Source organism: Chionomys nivalis, chromosome 14, assembly GCF_950005125.1.
Source record: "Chionomys nivalis chromosome 14, mChiNiv1.1, whole genome shotgun sequence".
Lineage (NCBI taxonomy): Eukaryota > Metazoa > Chordata > Mammalia > Rodentia > Cricetidae > Chionomys > Chionomys nivalis.
Window position 1 is genome coordinate 70592348 of NC_080099.1, and position 20497 is coordinate 70612844.

Here is a 20497-nt window from a genome sequence, read left to right on the forward strand (position 1 = left end):
TTTATCCCTACTGCTTGTACTGGCTTTTTGGAACCTATTCTCTTTGGATGGATACCTTGCTCAGTCTAGATATAGTAGGGAGGTCCTTGGACTTCCCCAAAACAATGTGCCTTACCCTCCCTGAGGAGTGAATGGGAGTGGGGTGGATGGGTAGGTAAGAAGGAAGGGAGGGAGTTCGGAACTGGAATTCATATGTAAAATGAAAAAAAAAGATAGTTCTTTTTTAAAAATTATTTAAAACAAAACAAAACTGCTCCATCACTCTCCCTCCTGTCTATTGATGGGGAACCTCCTTCAGCCAATGGCCTTTGAGAGGCTGGACTAAGTTGTGTGTGGCCTTGGGTAACAAAAAGGCTCAGGTCCATCTGTTCTCTTTCTCTCTCTGCTCACCACACCTGGATGTTGAATTTCATTCCTGTTCCCCATTACAATCTCTGATTTCTCCTTTAATAAGAACCCCTTACTATACCCTATTCAGAGCTAGTGTGGGATTCCTTCACTCATGTTCCCCTTCAGTTTTTAATGGTGATGGGGTTTCTAATAACAACTTCAATTACTCTGGGAACAAATATCTGAAGCCATATTAATGGTGGTAATTTGAGTCCTGCTTGGTATTTAACAAGAAAGATCCTTTAACAGTGATCAATCTTGAAACCACTTACCTATTCCTTTTCCACTTTTACCGTTTTATTTTGCTGTTTTCATTAATGAAATAAGCAGAATTGGACAGAAGAAACAACTGGTTTTTTTTGTTTGTTTGTTTGTTTGTCTCGTTTTGTCTTTAGGTATTTTTGTGTGTTGGTCTGTTTTTTGGAGACAGGATTTCTCTGTGTTGCCCTGGAAATCCTAGAACTCCTGTAGACCAGGCTGTCCTTGAACTCAAAAGATTCACCTGCCTGTGTCTCCTGAGCGCTGGGATTGCTGGGATTAAAGGCCTGTGTACCCACCCCCACCGCCACTACCACCCAGCAAATTAACATCTGTTTTAAGAAAACAAACAAACAAACAAACCTGTATTGTCTACTTCTGTTGGTTGAAGTTTTTAGTGAGAATACATACAAGTCACACAAAGTATTATGGTAAAATCATGATTTGTTTTCCTTACTCCATACTCAAATCTTTTAAAATATTATCAGACAAGGAAATGAAAACAAGTTTACTCGCTACATTGCAATGATACCAGTGGGCTGTAGCTGAAGAACGACTTGTCAGGAAACTGAATCTTTTACAATGAAATGTTCTTCTACCCAGTATAATTTTAGAATCAAAACTATCATTTAAATTTTGCCTTTATGGGGTGGGGAGGTAGCTCCACCAGTAAGTACTTGCCGTACATACAAACATGAATATGAGAAAAGGAGGGAGGGAACAGATGGAAGGAGGAAGGGGAAAATTGGGGTATATGATAAAGCCTCATATGGCTCCCATTACTTAATTCTCAACTCAAGTAGTCTTCCTAAACCTTAGTAAAATCAAGCTGTTTCCTGGTAACCTAAGAACGCTTGTATAGTATCTGAAAATAGAGGCATTCATTCAAACCTCCATATCTTTATACTTTATCAGTGAGGGGGGGAAAACACTCCTGAGTCCTGAAGAGACCCAAAATTTGTTTCTATCTGAACACACACACGTTCTCACAGGCCATGATGCCTTAACCTCCTGTACATTAAGGAGGAAATAGAAAGCAATCTTGTGTTCAGTCTACCTTGTGTGGACAAAGCTAACTTTCCAAAATAGCTTTCTGAGCTTTCCCTAAATCAAAGAAACAGGAAGGAAATATGATAAACAGTCTATCCCCAGCCCAAGAGCGGTTAATGTGAATTCTTATGGGGAAGAAGAAGAAAATAAAAATGGATGAATTTTGTGTCTATCTTGAACTATAAGTTGTTTATATTTTAATTAAAATATAAATAGTTTTTCTTCCAACATTTGGGAAACTGGATTTTGTGCTGTCTTGTTTTGAATAATAAGCATCCTTTTATTTGTTAATTGCCATTACAAAAACCAACTGTATTGGTAAAAACACAATTTGTCTTGAATTGATGTCAAAGGCAACCACTCTTCAAATGTTAAGTAAAACCATCAGCATCAGCATCAGTAGCAAGAATGCTGAGTTTTATGTTTTTACCATTTTGATGTTCTGAACAATTTAATGAAGAAACATAAGGAAAAAATAGTATCCTTGTTTCCAAGAATATAAATATCTAATTATTTAGATTTAAAAACAAAACAGAACCCTAAACACTAACAGTGTCTGCAGAGCCTCCCTACTTCCCTCCCCTCTAAATCAACAGTTGGACAAGGATCAGGAAAGACATGAAGAGTCCACTCAGTGTTCTGACAAAGTACAGATGGGAAAACACAAATACTGCTTTATCTGGGAAAAACTAACGTGATGCCTCTATGACCCAACTTCACTTCAAGACCCGCCAAAGTTGTTTCTGTCCACTTTGTTACAGTCTGATTAAGGCTCACATCTTACCCTTCTCAGAGATTCCAAAAAACTCTTATTAAATTTAACCTGGCATAGAAATACCACTTTTCAGTTTCTACAAATTACATGAATATGCAATAACTTATAAAACAAGGAGTACAGCACAAGTCCCCAGAGTCTCACTGTTCTAGCTAACAGGCAATCTCCAAACTGAAGGCTATTTACAAACAACCAAACTACAGCACACACCTCAAGCTCCAATCTGCTTACTGTACTGACCGTTTTGTATCTGAATTCAATTAAGCAGGGGGAAAACTTACTGATGAAAGCAATGTCAATGTCATTCCAAACTCCTCAGCTACACCCTATTCTGTAGGCCATCTCCCACAGGCAAATAGACACACAAATACAGAATAGTCCCATACTGCCAGTAAAGACAGAGGCTTTTATTGGTTTTAATTAAACAAACAAAAAAAAAATGTAGTTTCAGACTCTTGTTTCTTTAGCTCTCTGATTTCAGAAGGGCACAAGTATTTCACTAGCTGTTACTACTTTGGATTCTGGAGTCACTAAATTTAAAATGATATATTCAGTTCAATTTCACTCCACTCCCCTAAATCCAACCAAAACAATAATAAAATAAAATTAATTGCCCTCCATTTAAACAACACTAAAATTAACAAAATAGCTGTGTGTGTGTGTGTGTATGTATGTGTATATATATATATATTGTGAGATAAAGTCTTGCTATATAACCCTGGAGGCCCTCAGACTCAGAGCAATTCTCCTGCCTCAGACTTACAAGTGATGAAATTACAGATATGTGCCACCATACCTGACAAAATAATTAACACACAACTGGATTCCTAAATTTACCATCAAGAAAAATGTTAACTTTTATACTACTGTAAATGAAAAATAAAGTTATATATTCCATTCATAATAAAACATCACAGTAAAAATAACTCATATAATTGACATCTTCTTCAACATTAATTTTAAATTTAAGCACCTGGGTTTGGAGAGATGGCTCAGTAGTTAAGAGCATGTCCTACCTTACAAATGATCAGGTTAAATCCCAGTACCTATATTTGGCAGCTCAGAACTACCCATAACTGATCTGATACCACCTTCTGACCTCCAAAGATACCTGTACTCACATGTACAAGCATGCATGTACGTGTACACACACACCCCTGCACCAGCAAATGTACACTGGCAGACATATAAATAAGCACAAGCATATATGCAATCAACACACAAACATATGCATTCCTTGTCCTCCCACCAGGAAAAAAAAGATTAAAAAATTAAAATTCATTCAAACTCTTTCCATGGGCAACAGAAAATTCCAACATGAAAAATGAACTATTTAGTGGTAAAACACCGTAAGCTCTTTAGCTGTCCAATAAGACAATCAGAGAAAAAGAATAAAAGTAAAGATCTGGAGACTTCCTTTTTAAAGGATGTATCAATAAAAGAGAGAATAAGAGCGAGAGCAAGAGAGAGAGAAACTCTAGCAACTGCAATATTTGAAGAAAGAGCTTGGAGGGCAAAACTACTGCTACACATCCTGCCTGTTCTAAACTAGAATAAATACAATCCTGATATCCATGGGGAGAAGGCGACTGCTTAGTTGGTTGGTTGGTTTGTTGCTACTGTTTTGTTTGTTACAGTTACCAAAACAAGCTAACACCCTACTTTATATACAGAACCAATGTCCCAGCTGAAACTCCTATGACAGTATTTGTTGTCCTTTTATAATACACATAAAGTTAAGCATATACACTTGCAGGGATAAAAATGTACTGTAAACACTTCAAAATAAAATAATAAAGAGGCTAAGCAAATGACAAATAGTAAGAAAAAAGGATCTCTGAGTTCTAGATAAGAAAGACCTTGATCCCAAGGGTATAATGCCCCTAATACAATTCTAGTGGGAATTGTGAGCAAGTTCAGCAGTGATCCAAACATTTCTACCCTAGAAGAAGGAAATAATGTCTGAAATATTGAAGAAACATTAAAAAGATAGAGAGACAAATGGAGAAGAAAAGAGAGAGAGAGAGAGAGAGAGAGAGAGAGAGAGAGAGAGAGAGAGAGAGAGAGAGAAAGAAAGAAAGAAAGAAAGAAAGAAAGAAAGAAAGAAAGAAAAGCCTTTACCATTTCTCAGTTTTTCATTTGACTCTGGACAACACTAGGCAAATATTGAATTTCAAGAATGAAATTCCATCTTATGTAGAATTATTTCTAGAAAGTTTACTTAAGCTGTTTTCAAGCTTAGTTTACATACCTCTGCTTCTACATCCACATTTTGTTTCAAAAGTAACTTCAAAATATCAACATGTCCATTTTGACTAGCAGCCTGCATAGCTGTGTGGCCAGCACACTGCCCATTCACCTAAAAAGGAAAGGGAAACAATTAAAAAACATCACAAAAATCAGAGATAGCCAATATATACCAATTTTTCCACCATGTATAGTATATGGTTCTTTGAGAATAACCTGACTTTAAAATGTTACAAACATAGATCATCAACATTATTTAAAGATGCATGTGAAGGCCACCGGCCCAGATCATGATGTCTTCCTCACTGCTCACCACCTTATTTTTTACTGACTGGTTCACCTAAACCACGTGGCCAGCAAGCCCCAGGGATCTTCCTTCCTCTGCCTCTACCGTACTGTGATTACAAGTATGCCACCATGTGCCAGCTTGCTGCTTGCTTATATGTAGGTGCTGGGGATCAAACAGATCCACGGGCTTGAACAACATGTATTTTACTGACTCAGCCATCTGCCCAATCACCCTTTACTTTTCTATTTTGAAAAGTGTTTACTTAACTTGAATAAATTAACTCCAAATAAAAGTTACGCTACAATAGCCTGAATAGAAGTGATTAGCATAAACACAACATAGGACTTAACTTGTCTGCATTGCTCAGAAAGCACGAGACAGTCTAGAAAACTTAAAGATCAATTACATCTTTGTAAAGAAAACAATGGTAATTACTAATACATCACAAAATAAATGTATAGTGGAAGTTTACTGACATACATTTTCTGTATGAACTCAAATGACTATGCTTAAAGAAACTTTTGACAGAAGTAAAACAAAAACTTTGCTTTAAATTTTTGGTATAAAAGACATTGTTAAAAGTAACTTTAAGATCAAGTAAATTTATTAAATTCTCTAATGAAAAGATAGACAGGCTGGAGAGATGGCTCAGAGATTGAGAACACTGGCTGTTCTTCCAGAAATCCTGAGTTCAATTTCCAGCAACAACATGGCGGTGCACAACCATCTATAATCCATCTGGTGCCCTTTTCTGGCCTTCAGGCAGAACACTGAATACAGACTAAAATCTCCTGAGTAAATTGGGAGGGAGCATGGGGACCTTGGGGGAGGGTTGAAGGGGGGAGGGGAGAGGAAGGGAAGGGAGCAGAGAAAAATGTAGAGCTCAATAAAAGTCAATGTAAAAAAGAAAAATAAATAAAAGAGAAAACTGAAAATGAAATCAAGAAAACAAAGAGCTGTTCTTTGACCAAATAAAAAATAGACAAATCTGTAACTTGACTAAAAGGGTAATATGCAAATAAAACTGGAGATGGAAAAAAAATTATAACCAACAGCATGGAGAAATCAAAGGATCACTAAGATTTTTACAGCTGTATGCCCACAAAGGATCACTGAGATCCTTTACAGCCGTATGTCTACAATGAACAAACTCATGGATATATGCATCCCTATCAACACTGAATTTTCAGAAAATAGAAAACTTGGATAGAAAGTAACATGTAAGAAGGAATCAGTAGCAACCACCCAAAGACTTGTTTTGTTCAACTGTACCTCTCAAGGAAGAACTAATGCCAGTTCTCTTCAATTATTATTCCAAACTCTGTCAAGCAAGCATTATCTTGGTATGAAAACTAAACAAGGACACACACAAAACAAAACTAGAGGCAAATATCTTTGATAAACATTGATGCAAAACCCTTTAAAAGATTATTCATCACAATTGTGTAGTTTATGCAAAAAAATGCAAAAGTACTTCAACATCTGCAATCAATAAAGATGATTACACCACTCAACAAATGAAGGAAAAAGAAATAATATGAACATCTCAATGAATGCAAAAAAAGTACTTGATAAATCTAACATCTCTTCATGATGCAAAGTGAAAAAACTGAATATATCTGGAATATACTTCAATATAATGAAGATAGCATACAGTGAACAGCAGCTAACAGGCTAAATGAGAAAGCTCTTAGATTTGGAACAAGGCAAGGATGTCCACTTTGACCATGTATTTATTCAACCTGGCACTGGAAGTCACAGAGCAATCAAACAGGAGAAAAAAACAAAGGGCATCTATGTACCACGATTAAAATAAACCCAGAGACAGAAATTCGTGTTCAAACTGAATATTAGAAAACCAAAACAGCCAGCCACTGGCAAAATGATGATCCTGCCTCCAGGAATCTCAGAATGAGACTCAGACTGAGAGCTGTCTCCTCCCGTCTTATATTCCTCTCCAGTGCTGGGATTAAAGGCGTGCACCATTACCACTCTGTTTCTAGAGCAAACTAGTGTGGCTACTGGGATGAAAGGCGTGTGTCACACAGGCCTACAAGGCTGATTAGTGAGTGCTGCTGTTTTACTCTCTGATCTTCAGGCAAGCTTTATTTTTTAAAATACAAATGAAATATCACTACACATCTAAACTGGAAGAATAGATCAAACTTTCATTGCAGGTGACATGATTTCTAAACTGAAAACCAGAAAGCCACCATTCCTGTTATCCCAGAATCTTAGAGACGAGGCAGAAGACCATCCAGGGCTACAACGCAAGACCCAAGAGAGGGTGGGGGAAGGAAGGTAAGTACAAAGGGAAAAAAGGGAAAAACAGAAGGATAGCGGGCTATCCCTGAAGAAGCCCTCAAAACATTACTTGAGTTAATAAATGTCACTAACAAATGGCATATCTCAATAGCAAGTTATCCGAAATAAGAAACTTTCATCCCAGTTACAACTGGAACCCAAAAAGTAACTAAGAGTAAATCTGACCAAGAGGTCAAAGATTTCTAAACTGCTGAGGAAAGAAACTGAAGAAAACACATAAATACAGAAAGACATGCAAACTTCATGTATTACAAGAATAATAAAAACATCCAAAGTCCCAAAGCGAGCTACACAATGTATCCCAGTGATAATCCCTGACAGAAGCAAAAAACTAAAAAACTCTAAAAGTTATATGGAAACACACACACACACACCATCTTTAACAGAAAGAACAAGGCAGAGAATATTATAGTACTCTGACTTCAAGATATACTCAAAACTATAATAATTGAAACAAAAACAGATACAAAGAACATACAACCCCTGCATCAATAATCAGCTGATTTTTTGACAGTGGAAGCTGAGGATAAGATACATACTGGAGAAAAGAGTGTGTATGTTCAATAACCAGTACTAAAAATATTGCCCATCCACATGAAGAATAATAACAGGTTCATACTTATCAACTGCAAGAGTCAATTCTAAATGGCTTGAAAACTTCAGCCTTTATTAAACTATTAAACTACGATTTTTGCTATCCCTCAAAAGCTGTTTTGAAAGGCTCACATCCACATCTGGTCTCTTCAGCAAATCTTCCACTTTAGCCACGTCCCCATTGGCAGCAGCCTTAACCAGTTCTTCATTGAGGTCACCAGATTCTTGGGTTTCAAATAATTTCTTCAGAAGCTGTGACAGTCTTTCTGCAAAGCACAAAACAAACTGCTAGCAGAGGAACCAGATTCCTAAACACTTTTCCTGCTTTACTATTTTACTGTGTACAGACTACCCATGAGGTAATAAGCCTTAATACCAATACATTAAATTCAACCCAATAAATATTCTATAATCATGTATTTCAAGTTGTATATGCAGAAAAAGTAAGGAGTGACAGACTAAAACAATTTGATATTAAAGTCATACTAATGATACTATAAACAAAACACACTAGCATGGGGAATCCTACAATGATACAATGTCTTAATTCTACAGTTCAGATCATAAAACACTACAGACTTTACAAAACTCAAGAGTGCAACAGTTATGATTTAGAAACAATGTAACTTCTATAGTGTCTTGAAATATACATTAGGAGCAAATCAATTTTCAGTTGAAAATGGACATATAAATGTGCTCTGTCAAGTGCCACTTGACTGCCCTAAAGAGTAGAATTAACACAGGATACCAAGTTCTTCCCTTAATTTTTGGAGTCATTACTCAAAAGCAGAAAAATCAAAAATTGGGGTAAGAGAAAAATCAAAAGATATGCCAAGTCCAATTATTTGAGAGTAGGTATTAACTATTCTTGACTTTTTATTTTATATGTAACCAAGTTAGCTGCATCTAGCCTCAAAACAGAAATTAACACTGCTTAATTTAAGCTATCTGCACACTAGCAATTTGCAACAAGAATTCAAAAGAGAGAAAGAAAGCAGCACAAAAATAAAATCTTAAATCATTCTTTCTTTTTAGATACGGGGTCTCAACCTGCCCAGGCTAACCTCAAACTCAGATCCTCTTGCCTCCCCCATCAAATATGACTACAGGGTAGCACAATCATATCTACAAACCTACTGTTTCCTTTCGTACATTCCACTTACTATTATGGCTCTGTCTCCCTTACTAGACGGCAAGAATAGACATACAGTAACTTAGAAAATGTTGCGGAATAAAACTGACAAGCACACAAAGTTGGGCATTTGAAGGAATGTTAGGAATGAGTTTAGCCAAGAACTCAGCAAGTTCACATTTTACCAGTTCCTGAAGTTATGGCAGGTATAGTAACTTATTAAATGCTAAGAAGAAAAATATAATTGATAAATAAAAGCACACAGGAGGAAAAACATCTGCTAGCAATAATGTTGAAAATTTAAAAAAAAGTAAGCTAAGAAAGAAAAGATTTTAAGAAAGAGAAGGATTTTTGGCAGAAAATGCAAGTTCTGACTAGAGATAAGAGCTGAGCTTCAAGTGTCTCAGGTCTGCTACAGAGAAGCCTGACATGCCCCAGAAAAATTACAAATTCATCACCTTTTCCAGAGAGTATTTCAGCCAGAATGACAGTTAATCAGTGTACTAAAAAGAGAGAAAGGGGAGAGAAGGGTGGAAAGGAAGGGAAAGAGGAAGGGGGTAAAGAAAGAAAAGTTTACAAAGTACGCCACACCCCAGTGAACCTATACTATGGAAGAAAGCCAGATGGACATACAAGACTATCAGTGTATGACAACTAGTCTTGCTGTTGTTTGTTTGCTTCTCAAGTCAGCTTCCCTAAGTAGCACTTGCTGTAGCACTAGCTCTGTAGACCAGGTGGCTTCAAACTCAGACATCTACCTGAATGCTAGGGTTAAGGATGTGTGCCACCAGGCCCGGTCTAAGAACTGGGTATTATCTTTAAGGAAGCAAGATAAAACATACCACCAGATGCATTGCTAATGGCAGATCCTGCAGAAGCCACCTTGGAAACTGCTGCAGGATTGTATGTCCAAGAAGTTCCACAAACTTCCACCTTTAAATCACTGTCTGAATAAATCTGTTGTACTCGGCCAACTTTACCTAAAGTCTTAAAAAAAAAAAAATTAAGAAAAAAGATTTATTATTAAATTCTATCACCATCATTTGTATTTTAAAGTGTTGATTTTACTTGTTCCTAATTTTAAAAATTTTACATAACCATATTCAAATGATTACTAGTTATAAAATTAGTTGTATCTTTTAAAAACATCTGAATAATGAATTGGAAAGCTTAGCTATTAAGAGCACCTGCTCTTGCGGGTTTCTGTTTCCAGCTCACAACCAATTCTAAATCTAGTTACAAGAGACTGAATACCCTCCTCTGGTCTCTGCAGGCACCAGCATACATGTGGTGCACATACATGCATGCAGGCAAAACACACATACATATAAAATATTAATTATCCTAAGATAAAATTTTAAAGTTACAACTTCAAAATAGGAGTGAAGAAATATTTGTGCATTAAACAGAGTAAGAAGGTCAGCCAGGCACAGATATCAGTAGCAACCTGACTTTTCAGCAGATGTTAAACCCTATCCTAAGACCTTTAGGTGCACAGGCACACAACCTGGAAACAAGCACTTCCATTGGCTCCACCTGAAACTCAGATACAAAAGTCATTCTTTTAACAATACAGAATCACAACAACTGAAAACTAGTGAGACTAGAACAATAGCCAGCTACTCCCTAACAGAAATAAAGTTAACCTTGTATACTGTTATCTTGTTTGACTTTTCCACCTTCTTGAAACAAGTCCCACCATTTCTAGATGACAGTCTTGTCTTTCTGCCCATTCTTTCTCTTTCACATATGTAGATATGCACATACACTATACATATTTAATAAATACTGCACAAAAATGTCTTAGTTTCTTTTTCTTCCCCCCTTTGATCTTTATTAGGGTAAGCAATGAACAAAAGTAAATAATAGCATACTGAATTATCAGCTCATGGCCAATCATTCCTCTCTACACATTCTCCATTCCCAGACTGCATCAGCATATACATACAAAACAAACACTAATACCCACCCAACACTATCAATAATTCTGTATCATAAGACATAAAATATCGATATTTAAATTCCTGTCATATAAATAACTTTAGTTTGTTTAAAATGAAGACCCAAAAGTTCATGAGCTAGAGAGAAGGCTTAGCAGTTAAGAACACATACTGTTCTTGTAGAGTAACTAGGTTTGGTTACAAGCACCCCCACCCACCCACCCACACACACAAAATCTGAATAATGGACTGGAGAGATAGCTTAGCCATAAGAGGAAGTGTTCTTGCTCTAGTTCCAGGAGATCTGATGCCTTCTTCTGTATGCTGGGGGCACTCACACACACACACACACACACACACAGATCCAGACAAACAGACATGTAAGGGCTGGAGAACTAGCTCGGCAGTTAAGAGCATTTGCTCTTGTGGAGGACCAGGTTTAATTCCCAGCATCCACAGGGTACCTCCCAACTATCCATAACTCCAGTTCCAGAGGATCTAATGCCTTCTTCCACCCTCTGTGGGCACCAGGCACATACATGGTACATATATACAAATAAGCAAAACACTCATAATGCTTTTTTGTAAATAATATGAAGTAACGGGATTATGTGACCTATGAGGCTTTTATCAATCTAAATGCTGCTAATTGCTGTAACTACACAAACAGGCTTGTCTGTCTTCTGTATATGACAAGCTGGCTGTTCGTTCTGTGAGGGCAACTCTACAAGTCCCTGATGGCATCTTTGCTATCTGTACAAGGCCCGTCATCATAAAACTTTCCTCTGTAGTAAGGGGTTTATCTGAAGCATAACCTGCAAGACACTGGTAACTGCTACCACGCTCTCACTCTTACAGGTTTCTCCATGACAGAAGTCAGTAATGGGGTTTTATTTTCTTCTGTTTTTATTTTGAAAATGTATTTCCCCCCAAAAAACTTAGTTCTTATTTTAAATGTACGCATGCATGTCTCAGTGTATGTATGTGCACCACAAGTATGCAGTTGCCCACAGAGGCCAAAAGGGAGCATCAGATCTCCTGGAACTGGGGTCACAGACTAACCTGAGCCAGTAGTGAGCACTCTACCAACTGAGTTTAAATGTCCAGGCACAATTTTTTTTTAAAAGAAAATATAAAGTTTGTATTGTCCTAACAGCTGTATTTAACAAATATCTTTATATAAATACAAATGTGAACACACATCTTTCCTCCTTCATAAAAAAATCATATACATGAATATGTCCATACTGTAATATGAGGAATAATAAGTTACTCATTCATATTCTCTTATTACAACCCCCTCCCCACTCCCTTCTCCAACCTTCACACACTTTTTTTGTTTTTTTTAAGACGGGGTTTCTCTGTTTGTAGCCTTGGCTATCCTGAACTCGCTCTGTAGACCAGGCTGGCCTTGAACTCACAGAGATCCACCTACCTCTGCCTCCCAAGTAATGTGAATACACACACTTTTTACAAGCAGAATGGATGTGATATTTATTAGTGAACATGACTAGTGGGGTATAGAACTCCAGCACAGTTGAAGCCCGAAGGGGGTGCAGGGCCTTACCAGTTTTCTAAAATACAAGAACTGAGGATATATTTGATTTCCTAAACACCAAAAATGAACCACTTCTTAGCTACTATGTCTTCAAATTCATTAAACTTAGAGAAGCCCCATTTCTTTGAGGTATGTATGTTCTAGTGGCCAGAGAACTTAAACTTGGCTGTACATAGGTCACTAATCATATTCCTTATTCTTAGTACAAATAAACATGATGACCTAGTCAATTTGAATCTTATGCCTTAGAATTTTCCAAAGGTTCCCTGGATTCCTGTCTAGAACCTAGATGGGGAAAAATACTAAGATAAAAAATATGCATACCCACCAGAAACTGTCTAAGGATCCTTAGGGTAACTCATACAGTAAGAAACAGGATGAATGCACTATCACAGAGGCTGTTATTTGCAGCTGTTGCACAACAGGCTTTCAACAATCTTAAATAATAGTATTTCCATGCTAGTTAACACAGCGAAAAAGCAAACAATTTTTTAAACTTCTCATGTTTCCTCATTTCCATTTCTGACAGTTTCAGTTACGCTGTTAGAATGTATAATCATTGTACATACTCTGTTCAGTCTAATTAACCAAACAAATACATATTACATGACCAGCTGGTCCAGCTCTACTCACCTGGACTGTCTCAATTCTTTAATAGATTACTCAAAATAGGCTTACGGGAATAGAGCCTTTAAATTCTTACAGACTCAGAACAATTTACAAACTTTATATCTCAGTTTGGTTAAATACTTGGTTTTCCTTAGTTATATTACACATTGATATATACAAACAGTTATATATTTCTTAGCTTTATTAATTAGCACCATTTTCTAGCATGAAACAATGAAATATTTTTCCATACAACAAAATGATCTTCTTCCCACTGTGAGAAATAATTTGAATTAATCTCTAAGAAAAACTTACAAATCCAAAGAGTTTTTCCTGTGCATAAAAAGTAACTTATTCCATCAGAGTGGGTCATTTAGTCTCCAACCTGTTTTCAATTTCAAAAGCACTTAGCTGGAATTTCAAGTGTTAGCTTAGTGGTAGACAGCTGTCTGGCATTCACAAGATCTTAGTTCAAATATTAGCAATACCAAAAAAGAATTCTATTTGATTCAACCCTTTACTTTTGCTGGGTTTACATACACATATATCAGATAAGTGCCATTTTCAATAGAATGTATTTTTCTTTTTTATATTTAAATGTTTTATGCTTTTGACCCTTCTATTGCTCAAGATACTATTTTGGTAATTACGTGCATTCCTTCCAACTTAATGATCACTTTATAAAAAACTTATTCGTGCATGTGTATGTGGTTTGAGTGTCTATGTGTATTACATAAGTTCATGAAGGGACGTGTGTGTGTGCGTGTGTGTATGCACCACTGATGCCTTCCACTATAACTCTCCACTTAATTTCATTACATTTTTATTCTTTTATTGTGTGTGTAAGAACACAAGTGTGGCCGAGCATGGTGGTGCATGCCTTTAATGCCAGCACTTGGGAGGCAAAGGCAGGTGGGTCTCTGTAAGTTTGAAGCCAGCATGATCTACAGAGTGAGTTTCAGGACAGTCAAAAATACACATACAAGTGTAGAGGCCAGAGGACAACTTGAAGGAGCAGTTCTCTCCTCTCACCATGTGGGTCCTGAAGATCAAACTCATCATCAGCCTTACCTGCTGAGCCACCTCTCCCTGGCTTCTACCTCACCTTCTGAGATAGATCGGGGTCTCCTTCCCTCCCACTCCCTCTTTTTCTCCTTCTTCTTTCCCGTCTCTCAACTCAAGCACTTACTTGCTAAGCCTTGTTAGACTGGCAGGCCAGCAAGCTCCCCGGATTTGCCTCTCCCTGCTAGGTCACAGATGCTTGACGTTTTACACAGGAAAATATGGAAAATTTCCAGCCACAGAAAATATGCCTACTTGGTAGGTTCTTTGTAATTGAGCCATCTCCTAAGTCAATCATTATGTTTTTAAATGACCCTTTTCTTCTTTTTCTTTCTTAAGTTCTAAGACCTTGTTTCTTTTATTTCATTCTTCTGTATCTTGACATCCTTATTTTAGTTTATTTTGATTTACTTGACTTTAATGTTTTTGACTTTAAGATTTATTTATTTATTATGTATACCTGTTCTGCCTGCATGTATGCCTGCATGCCAGAAGAGGGCACCAGACCTCATTATATACTGTGGGACAATGGTCCTGTACCCTGTAGTAAAGATTTGTCACTTGTATTGGTTTAATAAAATGTTGATTGGCCAGTAGCCAGGCAGGAAGTATAGGCAGGGCAACCAGAACAGGAGAATTCTGGGAAGAGGAAAGGCTCAGTCTGCACTCGTCACCCTGACACAGAGGAAGCAAGATTAGAATGCCTCACTGATAAAAATACCAAGCCATGTGGCTAACACAGACAAGAATTATGGGTTATGTAAGATGTAAGAGTTAGTTAATAAGAAGCCTGAGCTAATAGGCCAACCAGTTTATAATTAAATGTAGACCTCTGTGTGTTTCTTTGGGACTGAACAGCTGCCGGAGCAGGCAGGACAGAAACCTCTGTCAACAGTTAAAAATGGTTGTGAACTACTAACTGGCTTCTGGGAACTGAATGGAGGACCTCTGGAAGGCCTAAAGTATCTGACAGACCATTTTCAGAGGCAGAAAAACTCACAAGACTGTCCTACCCTGTCTTGGTAAAATGGCAGTCATTTTTTGCTTGTATGCTGGTTGTCCAGTTTGGAAACTGTGCATACTGTCAGTAGTCGAGGCAAAGGAGTTCTTTGCCCAAAAGCCAGATTTGCCAATAAGAAAACAAGCTCCAAGTGAAGGGTCTTCAGTGCCCAACATTCTCTCGGGAATAGATCAGTGTTGCCAAAAGCAATCGTGTCTCATGTCAAGAGAATTCTGAGTTATTCAGTTACAGCACTAATCTCCACACTAGCCAATGAGAATCAAATACAGCAAACAGGTCCTGCCCTCAGGTCTACCAGATATCCTATGAATTCCCTCAGCTGCAATACAGCTGATGTGGGCCAAGCAGCTACCGGTACTAGCTACTCATTCATATTTTAAGGCAATGACTAGAGATTTTATATTTCTTGTTTTGTTTTGTTTACAATTGTATCCTTAAATCTAACAGGTTTATTTTAAGTCTAAAATATCTACTGAGGAGTACAGCTAGAAGGATAGACAGGAAAACAGTAAAGACAAGACAGGAAGATCACAGAAGATAGGATGAGGCTACTTAGGGCAGGAACTGAGGGTAAAGAGAAGAAATGGAAGCACTGTCCTAAGAAAAGGGAGGAGGGGTTTGAACAACACACAGTAGGGTGATGGGTTTCTAAGGGGAGAGAGGAAGCACAGAGGATGAAAAGTGGAAATAATAGAGAGCCGAAAAGTCAACTGTGCAAAGGATTGATCAGGAGGACAAAACAAGATGGAAGAAGATGGGCCACAGAACCAGGAACAGAAAGAAACAAAGTAAAACAGGAGGAAACAAAAGAAAATCTGGTGAAAGAAAAGAACAAATAAAGAAGGACAAAATAAGTTTATTATTGTTGAACAGCTGATGAAATGTGTACTGAGTGAAAAACTAAAAATTAAGCTGCATGGTTGATAGCAAAACCACTCTGAGAGACGTGTGTGCATGTACTATCCCTACATCCTGCACATCTTAGACTACCTGTACTACCGAGACGGAAGCGCATGCAGCTCTTACCTTTGGGAACTGAATATCAGGAAAACCTCTGCCTCCTAATACTACATTACACCCATTATTAACAGTGTTAGAAATACTAGCCCCTTCTGGATCTTCCTAGGCTAATCACCTTGCTGCCTATGTACACCTAGAATACAACTCTACTAATATGTACATATACACGCGTGTGTGCTCATGTGTGCACACATATACACATATAGTATGTATGTAAAGCAATCCTTTGCAATTACATTTGAGTGATATTTTTAAATGTAATTTTCAATTCCGATTGTTTCTAAAAAGTAATTTGCTTTAATTAATTAATTCTACAAGCAAAATATATCTCTTCCCAAGCTATTTTACATATCCTTACTGGAAGCATCGCTTCAGCCCATTCACCGTGTCCTCTTTGGAGAAGTTTGATTCTTTCCAGATCATAACAAACTTGCACAAGATCACCCACTTGAAACTGTGAGGTGCCTCCTTCTGCTCCCTGTGCAGCATCCCCACTTCGGACAATGTTTGCCTTAGTGAGAACAGCAGGGTTGAAGGTCCACCTACAAGAGCAGAACCAGGCTCAGAACACATAAATTCATTCAGTACATCTTTAAACATTGAAGGGAGAAAAATCATGCACCATTTCAAAATAATAAAGCAATTCTTGGCAACTACATTCTGAGTGAGTTTTATTTCTTTGTTATATAATTTTCAATGCTTACCAGTACATACGATACATAACAAACATCTCTGTGTGTACATCACTGTACATACATAATTGGTTTCTTCACAGCTGCTTAAGGAAAAGCTTTCTCTCCTGATCACTTACCATTCTGTCCTAGCTACACTGCCTACCAAATGTGCCATGACAACCCTTTCACAGACACCACACATCATATATCCTGAATATCAAACATTCACATTCCAATTCACAACAGCAGCAAAATCAGTTATGAAGTAGCAATAAAATAACTGTATGTTTGGGTCACTATATTAAAGAGTCACAGCATTAGGAAAGTTGAAAACCACTGACCTAGAACACTGCCAATCTCACAGATAAAGGCTCTCTAGTTTTAATTTGCCATGTGTAATAAATACTTTCCATAATTTTAATACCTGTGTCAAAATAAATCTGACCTGGGGCTGTAGCTCAGTGATACTGACTGCCTGGCATGCCCAAACCCTGGTTCAATTTCCTAGGACCACACAAATAATTTCTTCTGTTTTGTTTCTTTGACAGAATCACATATAGCCTAGGCTAGCCTCAAACATACAAGAACAACTTACTCTTTTGTCTTCCTGCATCTTAATCCCGAAATCTTAGATTACAGGCCTGTGCCACATATCTGATCTATGCAGTGCTGTGGAATGAAGACAAGGCTTCATTTATGCCAAACATTCTATCAACTGAGCTATGTCTCTACCCTACAATTATGATTTATTTTACATAAGCATTTCTCCATGCTGCTATCATCTTCCTGACACATACAAAACACACTGCACTTAAACACTGAACTCCAATGCAAAAAAAGATCCTTTGTCAAATAAATTCCTAAATTATTTGCATCTTGTACACTTTTCAGAATCCAAGTACTTATCTGGAATAAGAGGATCTGAAAGATTAGATTACATTTTAGAAAACAAACAAACCTGTTCCTAGAACTACACAAGAGGCCAGTTAAATGACTCAGTGGTTAAGTCAGTGTTTCTCAAACTGTGGGGTAGGGATCCCTGGGGGGTCACTATCAGACATTTACACTACAACTGACAACAGTAACAAAATTACAGTTATGAAATAACAACAAAACAATTTTATGGTGGGGTCACCACAATATGAGGAACTGTATTACAGGGTAGCAGCGTTAGAAGGTCGAGAACCACTGGGCTAAGCACCCTTACTGCTCTTGCAGAAGAACAGGGTTTGATTCCCAGGACCCACATGGTGGCTCACAACCACCTTTAAGCCCATTTCAGTGGATTCTCTTCTGGCCTCCAACAACTCCTGCATACATGTGGTGCAAATAAACTCATGTAGGCACACAAACACATAAATAATAAATAAAACATTACAAGCATACAAGAACACTTGTTTCTAAAGCAACCCCAGAGGGAAAGAGGCTCTAAATAGCATGAATCATATACAAGACCAATGAGATGGATCAGCAAGTAAGGGTATTTTTACCACTAACCCTGACAACCTGAGTTCAAACCCCAGAACTCCTAAGATGGAAAGAGAGAACCGACTTCTGCAAGCTTCCTCTGACTTCAATGTAAAAGTGCACATGTGCATGCAAGCAAACATACACAGATATACCTAAATACCTTACCAGCATATTCTGAATTTGTATATACTGCCTAAGGACCAACATTTTAAACCTTGAATTACACCATATTACTTGCTTTCTTTAAGGCTTCTGTCCCTTATGTTAACTTTGTCATCAAAATTCAGGAAATAGTACCAACCTATTGCCACTTGGATACTGCACTACAATGTCATGATCTTCATCAATGCCACAGACAGTTCCAGTTGTAGTTAAAGTCTCAAACATCCCATCAGTCCATCCTCCGTGACCATGCTGCAAAGACTGTACGATTTCTAGGTCAAGGTCTATATTTACCAGGTCACCAATCTGCAATCCACCAGGATTCCTGTTGCCATTCTGCTCACCTGTAATCCCAAACACAAATAATGAAAGGGGGAAATGAAGGAAAAAAGAGCCACTATAGTAAGCAGCTGCACTCGCGCGCGCGCGCGTGTGTGTGTGTGTGTGTGTGTGTGTATGTGATCACTACCTTGTTATAACTGATTAGAAGTCTATGTTAATTTTCTAGTTCTTCTTTATTTTGTCTAATAAAAAAAAATTTGTGGTGTTTACGTCTAAGAGTCTGTTCTTTACATTTACTTTAACTCACTCACTTATTGACCAACAACTATTCATGGTGTTCCCTTAGAACCTTTTAATGAAAGTTTATTTTTAATTGACATGTGATAATTGCACATATTCATGGGTACACTATGATACTTACATATATAAAATGTAAATGAGCAAATCATGGCAGTAAGCATATTTATTTCCTCAAATATTTTTCCTTTATGATAAAAACATTTCAAATTCTTGATTCTAGCTATTTTGGAACCATACTACACTACAAGACACCAGTATGTGCCCAGTAACCCAACCCTTCTTTCAAGTGTGTTATTAAAAACAAAAAGGATCTAGATACTTTTTAAATCCCATTCAATTTCAATGTGTTTTACAAATTCAGTGTAAGAGTCTAGAGCGGAGTTTTCAAGTACAGAAAAAAGTAAAAAAAAAAAAAAAAAAAAAAAAAAAAAAACAAACATACATTAACTCAAATACTGCAGCAATATGAGTCAAAGTGTATCTGCAGCTAAGCGGTGTGCCTCTTCTCAGGCAGACAAAGTGTATCTGCGGCTAAGTGGTGTGCCTCTTTTCAGGCAGGCAAAGTGTATCTGCGGCTAAGTGGTGTGCCTCTTTTCAGGCAGGCAAAAGGCACTGGGCTCAATTCTCAGGACCACAAAAAAAGGGGAAAAAATTGTAACAATATAATCACTCATAAAAATTAAGTAGAAGCAAAATCTACATAAGACTACCAACCCTAAGTCAGAGTAGAGAGTCCTGGAGAATAAGAACAGTCAGGGATTTGCTTGGACATCTTGCTGACTAGCACTGCACCATAGTAACAAAACAAAGAATGTAAAGGGGAAATCCCAGATTTCTTCCTCAAATGTGCTTAGTATCATTTTTAAATAAACTATACATTTTTGTCTAAGGTCAATTAAAACAAAGGTCCCAGGATAAAGATTTAAAACCATAAAACAATACACTATGGATGTAAGCGTTCATGTTGAGCTTACACTTTCCTTACAGAGGCATAAAGACAGCAAGAAGGAAGGAGAGCTCACCAAGACATGTGTATGTCCTACACCCGCCTCTACAAAGAGAGAAAAGCGTGCCGGAAGAAAACGGCACTTATGACAAAGGGCAAATCAGATGATTCAGAGAGGGTGGCACTGCGCAAGGGAGGAGGGCATCTAGGGACTGAGGGCTTCATCGCAATAATGCATTTGCAAATGAAAGCAGGTCTGGCTTTTCATACTCTTTACAAATGGATTTATGTTACTTGGAATTATATTTGCTATATTACCTTGATCATAGAGCTATTCTTTTACTAGGAAATTAGTTTTATGGTGTAGGAGTTCCTTCTGTTTGTGTGTTGCTT

The 20497-nt window shown here is 37.5% G+C and overlaps 1 protein-coding gene and 1 non-coding gene across 2 annotated transcripts in view; both read right to left on the bottom strand.

Moving 5' to 3' along the window:
• Positions 1–20497, bottom strand: part of Mib1 (MIB E3 ubiquitin protein ligase 1) — a 108721-nt gene that overhangs the window by 50349 nt on the left and 37875 nt on the right. The window contains exons 6-10 of the mRNA XM_057788410.1: positions 18716–18920; positions 16629–16812; positions 9903–10047; positions 8061–8194; positions 4725–4832 (exon numbers count right to left, since the gene is read on the bottom strand). Of these exons, the coding sequence (XP_057644393.1) occupies positions 4725–4832; positions 8061–8194; positions 9903–10047; positions 16629–16812; positions 18716–18920 (776 nt within the window). The remainder of the gene's footprint in view (positions 1–4724; positions 4833–8060; positions 8195–9902; positions 10048–16628; positions 16813–18715; positions 18921–20497) is intronic.
• Positions 12891–13020, bottom strand: LOC130887111 (small nucleolar RNA SNORA70). The gene has a single exon (XR_009058339.1). It is a non-coding gene; the product is annotated as a small nucleolar RNA SNORA70 (small nucleolar RNA).